This window comes from Phyllopteryx taeniolatus, chromosome 19 (genome assembly GCF_024500385.1).
Source record: "Phyllopteryx taeniolatus isolate TA_2022b chromosome 19, UOR_Ptae_1.2, whole genome shotgun sequence".
NCBI lineage: Eukaryota > Metazoa > Chordata > Actinopteri > Syngnathiformes > Syngnathidae > Phyllopteryx > Phyllopteryx taeniolatus.
Genome location: NC_084520.1, coordinates 10,003,013 through 10,013,760, shown reverse-complemented (window position 1 = coordinate 10,013,760; position 10,748 = coordinate 10,003,013). Strand labels below are relative to the sequence as shown.

Here is a 10,748-nt window from a genome sequence, read left to right as displayed (position 1 = left end):
TAAAATTGTTTATTTTAATAGTATTTTTTATTTACAATAAATCAAATGGCCAATTCTTCAAATAAATAAATGGCTAAATTAATACAAAAAATATTTACAGGACTCATGATAATGGAAACTTTCAGTGGGCCGCATTAAACAACAGAGCAAGCTGCATATGGCCCACTAACCATACCTGCCTACCACTGGGTTAAACGTTCATTATATAACTTAAATATGGAAATCTTCATTTATTTTTGGCCAGCCTACCAGGTGTGCGTCAGGAGTTGCTGCCGTTATGAGTGACTCTTCCTTCCCGGTTTGTTGTTCCCATTTCCCGGCTGAGCAGCAGGAAGCAGCGAGCCCCGATCAGAGACAGGAAGAAAAAAAAAAACACAAAAAAAAGACAATTTAGCGTTTTTGTCATGGTTGGGCTCGACGTCACCTGACACCGAGATAGAAGCTAATGCCGCTAATGTAGGTGCATTAGCGCTACAGACGGAATAAGGTTACATTTTCAAACTGTTAGTAATACATTTTCCACGGCAAGTTGTTCGTTGCTTTAATTCACAGAGGAAAAGCACAACAACAGCACTGCAGAGACACTGCTACGCTATGAGCATTGTTTGTAAAACAGACACCTACAAGCTTCAACGTTATCTTGGCCCTAATAGAGCTGGGCGATTTTGCTTAATATAAAATCTTGAATGACGGGACTTGCTATAAAAAAAATAAAAATAATAATAATAATAATAATAATAATTAAAAAATCATCCTGGCAAATAAACTGGAATTGATTGATAACGTCAATCAATCGCCCTGCCCTAGTTGTATGTTAGTTTAGTTAACAGAAATAACGCACAACAGCATAACACTGCAGGGATGCCACTACGCTATTTGCATAGCGAGCATAACAGACACAAGTTTCAAATTAACCCGACACACACAACAACCACATAATAAAAACACTTCTGAAAGACGTCACAAGACCGTCTTATTGCAATCTGTCGCCACCTGCTGGCAGTGATGAACAATGCATTGCTGGCCACAGATATACTCACGACTCACAAAAAGAGGGATATTTGGCTTTCGGGTGAAATTTCAGGATGAACCTAAAACGTGCTGTAACCTTCACTGGTGAACGGAATCTGTGTTGATACTGTGTGCCTGTACTCATAAAAATGTCCGATACTATGACACCAAGACCACTTTCCAAGCCGGCAGGTCATCCGTGTAGAGATACTTTAAGGTATATTGAGATGACAACATTAAAGTTGACTGCAAATGCTTTGTGAACTGGATGATGAACTCCGCTTTCCGTGGATTATCAGTACGTGGTATCAGCGAGTACTTGTACTGATACTTTGGTGTATCCCTAGGTGCAACACAGATCAGAGAGACTGGAAGAGTCACAGAAAGGCATAGAGGTGCATGTAAATTTTCCCATTCAGCTCCATGCTAGAGAACAGCAAGCAATATTGAACAGTTGGATGCACATTCAAAAGTTTAGAGGAGGTCAAATTAGGTTAATCTGTGAAGGTTGTAGTGCATTTTGGGTTCATCCTAAAATAATGAACCCGAAAGCTCAATATTCCTAGTGCATGAACTTGTAGTCTGACACACACAAAAAGTTAAACAACTACGGCAACCTTGTGGCCCTGCCGGGAGCGCTTGCCCCGCCTCTTGCCCTTCCCCCCTCCTGCGCCACCGCTCGGCGCTACGGCGACAGCGGCGCCCCCTTCCTCGGCGACCGCTTCCTTCCGCTCCGAACCCACCACGCGCCGCACCACCTTTCTGATCACCTACGCGTATAGACGGCAGGGTGACGACGGGGACGTACGTGCGTGTGGAGTACAAAGATGAGGCGGTTAGGTTACTTTTCGGGTGACCAGATTGCCGTCGCTGTCAGTGAACTGCTCCTCCGTCACGGACTCTCCGGGAACGTTGCGGGCCTCCTCTCCCTGAAGGAGCCGAGGGGGAAGGACGCACGGGTCAGAAAAAAGTTCAACGCATGCGTTGAGACTCTTAGTCGCCACACCAACACAAATGTATTTTTTCCAAATGTGTAATAAGAGCCATGTTTACACGTACACAGATTTTGTCAAAAAGTCTTTGCCTTTCATCCACACGCAAATGCTGGTTTTGGTTCTTGCAAAACGTTTGCAGCTTGGCGCATTCGGATAATTAACTAGACGGTGATGTCTGGGATGGCAATACAACTGCTTTCAAAGCAAAGGTGCACCTGAAGGAAGGATTTTAAACATAATGTGCAGTAAAGGAAAGATGTTCAACATAAACATTAAAAGTTACTTAGGAATAGCTTTTAACATAATGTACTTAGGGATACTCAGGCTTGTTATTGGTAGAAAGGTTTTGATGAGTTTAAAAAAAAACAAGCAAACAAACAAAAACTCCTACTTCGTAATTGCACTGGAGATATGTTCGAAAATATGAGTTTATGTGTGGTGGTCTTAGAAAACACAGCAAACCCAAATTTGGTCACACAATGACACATTGCAATGCTCCAGATGGTCCGGCGTATTCTTCGCATCGTCAAACACAAGCAATAAGCCGCTAGCGTCCCATTGCTAAGCTAACCACGCTGGTTAGAGCGCCCCCGCAAGTTATTCTCCACGCACTGCACTGCACACACCGCACAGCAGCGGTCACACACCTTCAGTATAACCCGCCTGCGAAAAACCCTGGTGGTCACGGTGGTCTCCTCCTCGGAACTGGACTCTTCCTCCTCCACCTCTTCCTCCTCCTCCTCATCATCATCAAAGACACGCTCACACTGGACATTTTGTGCCCACTACGAGCGACATTTTAAAGGCGTTCAGCGACGCTCCACAAGACATTTGGAGCTTCTCACGTGGCGTTCTCTCACCTGGACTCTGCGAGCTGACCGATCGTCGCCTTGCTCCTCTTCTTCTTTTTCGCTGCTCCGAGCCGGCGGTTGTTCCAGTGAGTCGGCCAGACTATCAGGACTGAGAGAGAAAGAGATGTAAAGTACAGTGGTACGTTTCAGACCCACCCGTTATGGGTGAAAACCCGCAATATATAGAGAGTCTATATCACAACAGACAGACAGTATAGATGGACACAGACAGGAATTTGATTCCCTTGGGTAGCATGAACTTAGCATGTAGCGTCCGTACCTGCCCTCCTCGGAGGCGGGTCCGAGCTCCACCGTCTCTGCGTCACCTCCTCTCCAGCCTGGAAGCGAACACAAGTCTTTTTCTGCCTGCCGCACTTGCTCCAGGATGGCATGCACCTTCTCCTCCGTCATCTCCTCGTCCTCCAGGCCTTCCTCCTCCAGCTTGATGTCCTCCAGGAGACTCTGCAGCCTCTCCTGGGTCATTTCTTCCTCATCCTCCTCCTCCTCTTCGTGGCGCCCTCCCTGCCTCTCGTAGGGTGCGTAAGCGCCCTCGAACATGGCCCGCCGCTTGGCCGCCCTCCTGTCATTGTCGGGCGACTCGCTTGTGTCCTCCATGCGCACCAGGGGTGGTTCGCGAACCAGGGGGAGCTCACTAGGCCTGCTAGGGGGGTCTACTACACCACCGCCGGCTTCGCCGTCACGCAAAAAGTCATCGGAACGCAGCAGGGTGGGGGGAGCGCAGTGGAGTACAGTGGGGGTTTGCAGCTCCGCGTCTACTTGGTGGTATCCTGCGTGAATGGCAGGAGGACAGCAGGGTTAGGATGGGGGGTTGGCGCAGGGAGGATCGGAAGACGGGAAGAAATGAGGGAGGAAAGAGCGATGGAGGTGATGAAATGATGGGACGGAAGAGGCGACACTAGTTCAAAAGCCACACAAAGCAAGTCGTGAGCCCCTTACACACTGGTTGGCAGGGGTGAGCAGATTTCATGGAAAACACTAAATTGTCTGGTGACCCCAAACTTTAAGAATAGTGTATCTAAAATATTTGTTTTATTAATAAATTTTTTTTTTTAAATGGCATTATTTAGACATAATTTTATGATAAAAAAACAATTACTTTTTAAAATATGTAAATATATATGTAAAAATTAAGCAATTCATAAATTAATTAATTCCCTTTTTAAATGTACTTATAACTAATTTAAATATAACTACTAAAGAAAATAAATGTTAAAAGTATATGTAAAATTGGTTACTGTGCTGACCATGGCAAAAAAAAAAAAAAAAAGTGCTGTAAAAAGAAAGCCACAAGTACACTGCAGTACCTTAAAAGCATCAAACCTTTGTCAAAAAGTGTGACGTTACGCAACCTTCGCAGGTGTCTATGAAGGCGATACCACCCTACAAGATCCCGGAATAGGACACATTTTAGTTTGTAGCCCTGCTACGGTTAGTTCCAATGAGTCGAGGTGCTTTATGGGAGTAATATTCGCATCTGTGAGTAGAAATACCACATTTGTGTGTGTGACTTCAGAAGCAGCTCGCCACAAGATGGAAACAGAAATTAAAGGGACAGTACAACGACTTCACACCTAATTTACATACATACATTCAGTTGCTTTGTAAGTCCCCTCGAAAAGTCACATTTTTGTTGTGAAAGTGGTTGTTTGTTATTGTTTTGTGTTTAGATAAAAGGGGTTTGGGATTGGATTAGCGAGCAAATCCGGTCTAGATTTATATCTGATCTGCCCCTAAAATGAGACAATTTCTCTATGGAAAGAAATATTCTGCCAAAATATGTCTATAATTCTTGAATCCTGGGGTACTTTGACGAAATATACACCAGGTACTTTGTGGTACCTTCGGTGAGTCATTTCCAACCACTATGCCACGGCGCATTATGTGCCGTGGGAGCTCATCGGGTGTGCCGCAGGAAATTATCCAGTTACACTTAACTGGCACAAAAAAATCGATTGATATTTACTACAATAATATACATTTGTTCATTGACTGTATCTTTGCCAGTGACATATAGTGACAGGCAGAACAATTAAATGCTCTTCCACTCGGTGACAGAAGGTACAAATAACCTGTTGACCCACCTGTTGCCAATCATACAACAGAATCATAGCTTTGCGTTCAACTTAACAGGCCCACATTTCATACTGGGTAAGTACATTTGTGAGTAAATTGAGACCATACTTTTAGGACCATTTGTTTGGTGCTGTGCCATGAGATCTTTTCCAAAAATGTGCCTTGGGTCAATAAAGATTGAAGAAAGACTGCTTTAGGTTAAAGTGGTTGTTATTTAGTTGGAGTTTTAGATACAAGCAATTGCCCGATCTGTACACAACAACTCCATTCGTAAGCAGGCGCGCTAGCGAGCAAATCAGGGACGCCTTGTAGCCTCGCTAAGGTCAGCTGAGGTTCGGGATGGGAATAATCCTTGAGTAGAAATGTCATATTTGTGTGTGTGTGTGTGTGTGTACATGCGTGCATGTGTGACTTCCGAAGCATCCTGCGATAAGATGGTCAAATTTTGATGTGAAAGTGGTTCTTTTGTTGTTGTTGTTTAGCTTTTTTACTCGCTAAAAGGGGCTGCCTGATTTGCGCTGAACGACTCCATTAGCATCCAGGTGGCTTAGCGGATTGGTTTAGTGGGCAAATGTGGTCTAAATGTAAACTTCGGGGACGGAACGGTCACGTTTGAAGTGAGTAGGGATGCCTGGAGGGAGGGGGGATTGCGGGGAGGAAGAAGCGGGGAGAGGAGGAGGAGGAGAGAAGGAGGAGAAAGGGGGAGGAGGTGAGGGATAGGATGAGGAGAAAGGGGGAGGAGGCGAAGGGAAGGAGAAGGCGGGAGGAGGGCGAGAGAAAGAAAAAGAGCACCCGAGGGGGCTGCAGGGGGAGGAGGGCAGCGGGGGGGAGTAGGGGAGCTCGTCCAGGTGGGGCAGAACCGGAGCGACGGGGAGGAGGTAGACGAGCGGGGAGGCGGGGGGCGAGGGGAAGCGGAAGAGGGAGGGAGGCGAGGGAGGGGAGGAGAAGAAGGGAGAGGCGGTGGGAGGGATATTTTGAGAGGAAGAAGAAGTTGTGGGGACGTCAGCGTGAGGCGTTTGGGGACACGGGACGAGCGCGGGTGATCTGAGAGGTTTCGGAGCTGAGTTAAAGCAGCACACAAACACAACATACAAAAAAAACAAAAACGACAAACAACAGACAAACAAAAAACATGAATGTTAAAAAGTTAATGAAAAGACCGCAAACAAACAGGAAGTGACGGATGAATGCTCGATCATTTGACCGCTGAGTCGTCAAAAAGACTTGGGATCCGGGTGCTCACATACTGACAAGTTTGAGGAGGTTTTAGATTTTCCAGTTGCTCTTAAATGCGACTGCACTCACATTTATGCCCCCCAAGCACATCAAACAAACGACATTGTGTCCAGCAACTGCAGCCAAACAAGCTTCATGAGTTTGTCGTTCAATGCTGAGGAACAGCGTTTTTTTTTTAATAAAGGAGACCTTTATTGCACGCTTGCAAAAGAGCAGGTTTTTTTCATCGTATTGTTTATAATATATTGCACGATATAGTATTTTCTTTGCATTTGTTTATGAACGTTAAACCCAATTCAATACATATTTGTATCATATTTTTTGAATACAATATCATCTATTTTGAAATATATTTTAAAATTCATATTGTAATTTATCATAATATTTGAACAACAAAAACCTTTATATATAAAATATGATATTATGACATAGATGATAATATATCATATAAAATGCAAAAAAGGCCTCCTCTCCCAAAAGGATTCCTAAAGGTTTTTTCCCCGAACGTATTATGCAAATTTGAACCCCAATTCAATACACATTTGCACAATACATAGAAAAATGTATTATATTACGATAATAATGCATTATGAAAATTAAAAAAAACATAATAAAATATATTCGAAATATTTTATATATAAATACAATATAATGCAGTATATTAATATATTACATTTTATATTATATTCTTTATATTCTTTTTTGAAATAATGAAAACATGCTCTCATAAAAGCCTTAATTGCGTGCTGTCTGCAGTTGTCATGGTTATATATTTTTTTCATTTATTTTTATATTTTTAATATGTGTACATCTGAACCCAAATTCAATCCACAATTGTGGAATAAATTACAAAACTACAATTTATTAATAAAATAGATTTTATATTTTATTATATATTATTTTAAATCGCCAAAACTGAAAAAAAGCAACAACAGTTTTATGGTATTTTTCTTTAATCGATTATTTATGTTCCACTAATTACATAATTCTAGTATACTTACATTAATGATACTTTAACAGTATCCTGAAATAAATGGAATTGGTCAGAATGAATAAACGAAAACCACTGCTGTATTACATTTGGTAATGACGACCATCTATTAAAGTGAAAGACACCCTGAGGAAACAGTGCAGCAAGCGCACTGGACACATGACGGCAAGTGCAGTGCAGCTGTATGGGAATTCATCTCGGGGCTAACAGACGAGTGGAGGAGGGGGAAAAAGGCACGACTCAGAGCTACTCTGCAGCAGTTAGTCTGAGGAGGAGGAGGAGGAGGAGGCGAGCCTGCCTCTGAGAGGATGAAGCTGGGAGGAAGCGAGGAGATGACGTCTTCACACACTCTAAGGGGATGAGGAAAAAATGGCGACGCCTTTTCGACGCGTGTCGGAAAAGGCGTCGGAGTTAGTCTAAGGAGTTAGTCTCAGCGTGCTTTTAAGTCATCGCGGCCGCACCCCTGACTGCCGACCTCCACGTGAGACTCGTTTCAGACCACAATAGCAATCTTAAAAGTCATGTGACATGTCCCATTTGAAGGCTCAGTAGTTGCTGAGTCGTGAAAATGTCTGAAACGTCTCCCCAGCGGGGCGTGTCGGCAGCAGAGCAGCCGCGGCCGCCATCATGTTATAACCACAGGGAAGAGAGAAAGATAGCGGCAAAGTGCAAGCAAACGAATGATGTCTTTTAAAAATAATAATACAGTAAACTCATGCACTTTGCAGGGGACGGGGAACGAGCCCTGCCGCAAATTGAGAAAAAGCAAGAGGAATGGACGCCTACCCAAAAAAATTATAATCATCTCATCATATTATTAAATATACACAACGAATTGGTGGAGAACTAGTTTTAAAATGAAAAGTCCAGATGACGTTTGTTCAACTATTGTTCAATTTACTTTAAAAAGGGGTTTTGTAACCACAAAATACAAATAAAAGGTCTTTTTTTTTTTTTTAATAAAGTCATATTTGTGGGTAGACATAAATAGTAATCTTACAAGAATTAAGTTGCATCCTATTTTAAGTTGTGCACTTTCCAGAAAAAAAGTGAGGTTGTATTTAAAAAAAGGTTGTATTGTCTAAAAGATGCTTTGTCTTTGTTTTGAAAAAAAAACTTTTTCTAGAATAAAGTAGTAATTTTTAATAAAATATATATTTTTTTAAAATAAGTTACGAGTTTTCTAGAAAAAAACGTTATGTGAAATATTTGTATTTTTTCAAGAAAAAGTAGTAATCACAAAAATAGATGTGTATTTTTTAGAATAAAGAAAACGTTTTCTCAAAACAAACCTTTGTGTATTTTAAAAGATAGTTGCACATTTTCTACAATAAAGTTGTATTTTAAAAAAGCAGCAATCATACAGGTTTTGTTTTAGTTTAAGTTTTTTAAAATTGGTTATCGTTTCTTGAAAAGAGTCCTTGAAAAAAGTATTTTTCCAAGAAGAAAAATGTAATTTTCGAGTCAAAATTGTAATCTTCAGACAAATTGCTTATTTTTTAGAGAGAGTCAACCTTTTGAGTTTTTAATTGTTGAGCAGCTACCCTTCCCTTCCCAGTTGATTATATAATGTCCACGACTGCCAGTAGCGATCTGGACCTTTCTCTGCATCAACTTGAAAAGTTTGTCACACTGTTTTCTCCAGTGTCAGCATCAAAAGATGCTTCGCCTGCCTGTTGGAACGCTACTTTAATCCCGCTGCTGTTCGTTGTCAACCCGGCCGACTAAAGCTGGCTAACACTAGCTACTCCGCTCCTAAAACATGTGAAATATGACCAAGGTTTACTGTATTACAAACATAAACAAAAACAGGTGCGCTTCCATTAGCCCAAAGCATTGCTCACCAATCATAGAAACAAAGCAAAAACATGCATCAACACACCTGTGCCAATTTCATATTAATCATTATTGTGATCTTAATCCTGCACTGTAATGTCAATGAATCTTCAATACGCAGGAAGGATGACTCTGAGCATTTAGATTTGTGTTTTAAAAACATAATAATCATACAGAGGTGTTATATAAAGTAAATATTAATAATAACTAGTGCCGATTCTTGTCTTGTTTGCCACTTCATGCAAAAATTGACATAGCCCAGGTTTTAATAACTTTTAAGATGTCTCAATGATTAAATGTGAAAAATATGTTGCTGTTTATATATATATATATATATATATATATTTATATATATATATATATCCTGTATAAAATTAAAGTACCAAACATTTTATGCCAGTTGCAGACTAATTATACAGGGTGGGCCAAAGTAAGCATAAACTTTTTAAATTAACTTTTTTTCCCCCTCCTTTCTAAAGCAGTATTGGACAGGTTCAGAAGTAATGAAGGTATAAAGGTCGTTTTACGCAAAGGAAAGAATGATGCAAAACTAAAAAGAGGGCTTGAGGAAAGTCAGGAAGGAAGGAAGGAAGGACGGAAGGAAGGAAGGAAAAGCAGTTTAAAACATTAAAAGATAAGGATGCACAAATAAAAACAAGTCTGAGGGAAGAAAGGAAGGAAGGAGGGCAAGAGGGAAGTGAGGAAAAATCCAAGCAAGCAAGAAAGGAGGGGCAAAAAGAAGGAAGGAGGTAAGGAATGAAAAGATGAAGAAAAAAGCCGGTCTGAGGGGGAAGGAAGGCAAGAAGGAGGTCAGAAAGGCAGTGGGGAGAGTCACGAACAAAATAAGAAAGGCAAAAAAGTAGGTTTCACTATGGGAAGGAAGGAAGGAAGGAAGAAATAAAGGTCAGGAAGAAAAAGATGCCTAGAAAAACCCTGTAAAAGTAATTCTACAAAACATTCTAACGCATGTAGACTACTTTTGGCCAACCCTGTGTACTACATTTTCCAATAAGCAAATATAACGTCGCGTCAGTGGCCTTCTAAAGTCTGATTTAAGTGTCACATGTTTAAGCATAATAAAGAGCCTTGCTGTTTGCTTGACTGGAGCAGCAGCTAAGGCGTGAACCTGGCGGCGTGATTGGCTGCACTAGCGAGGTTGGGGCGTGTCCGGCTAAGAGAGAGAGAGAGAGAGAGAGAGAGAGAGAGAGAGAGACAGCATGAGAAAGACAGCATAAGAGAGACAGCATGAGAGAGAGAGAGAGAGAGAGAGAGAAAGCAGGTGAGGAGCGGTGAAGGAGGGAAAGGCGATAGACGAAGGGCCTGATTTACTAAAGGTTTACACATGCAAAAACGGGCGCAAACTCGATTGCGCCCGCAAACAGATGTGGAAACTGCGTCTGCCAAACGCGCTAAATTGCCTTGCAGTTCATTTTGCGCATTGTGGGAGGAGTATATGCAAATCGATTCATTCAGCACACGCAATGTGATTTATCAAACCTGTGACAAATTTCACTGACTTGCGCCTTTAAATAGCACGTCTGAAAGGCAGGTGCAAACCAACACGCAAAGTGGAGCCAACATAGCGAAGGCAAAATGAAAGGTGGCAGGGAGAACCTTTCCACTCTGTGTAAACATTTTGGAAATTATCCTGACGTATCGTTTATTCAGCAATGCAATTTTGAAGATTCTGAATGACATAAGGGCTGACTTGGAGCCAGTCACAAGAAGGAGTCA

At 41.8% G+C, this 10,748-nt stretch overlaps 1 protein-coding gene across 47 annotated transcripts in view; it reads right to left on the bottom strand.

Moving 5' to 3' along the window:
* Positions 1 to 10,748, bottom strand: part of LOC133468915 (ankyrin-3-like) — a 119,387-nt gene that overhangs the window by 15,032 nt on the left and 93,607 nt on the right. For 38 of the 47 annotated variants that reach the window (XM_061755257.1, XM_061755253.1, XM_061755255.1 and 35 more), the window contains 6 exons: positions 3,138 to 3,645; positions 2,867 to 2,966; positions 2,654 to 2,791; positions 1,857 to 1,940; positions 1,629 to 1,781; positions 250 to 320 (listed from right to left, as the gene is read on the bottom strand). In XM_061755257.1, coding sequence (XP_061611241.1) covers positions 276 to 320; positions 1,629 to 1,781; positions 1,857 to 1,940; positions 2,654 to 2,791; positions 2,867 to 2,966; positions 3,138 to 3,645 — 1,028 coding nt within the window. In that variant the 3' untranslated portion in view covers positions 250 to 275. Of the gene's footprint in view, positions 1 to 249; positions 321 to 1,628; positions 1,782 to 1,819; positions 1,941 to 2,653; positions 2,792 to 2,866; positions 2,967 to 3,137; positions 6,012 to 10,748 lie in introns of those variants that run through there. The other 9 variants (XM_061755275.1, XM_061755276.1, XM_061755269.1 and 6 more) reach the window with 8 other exon arrangements.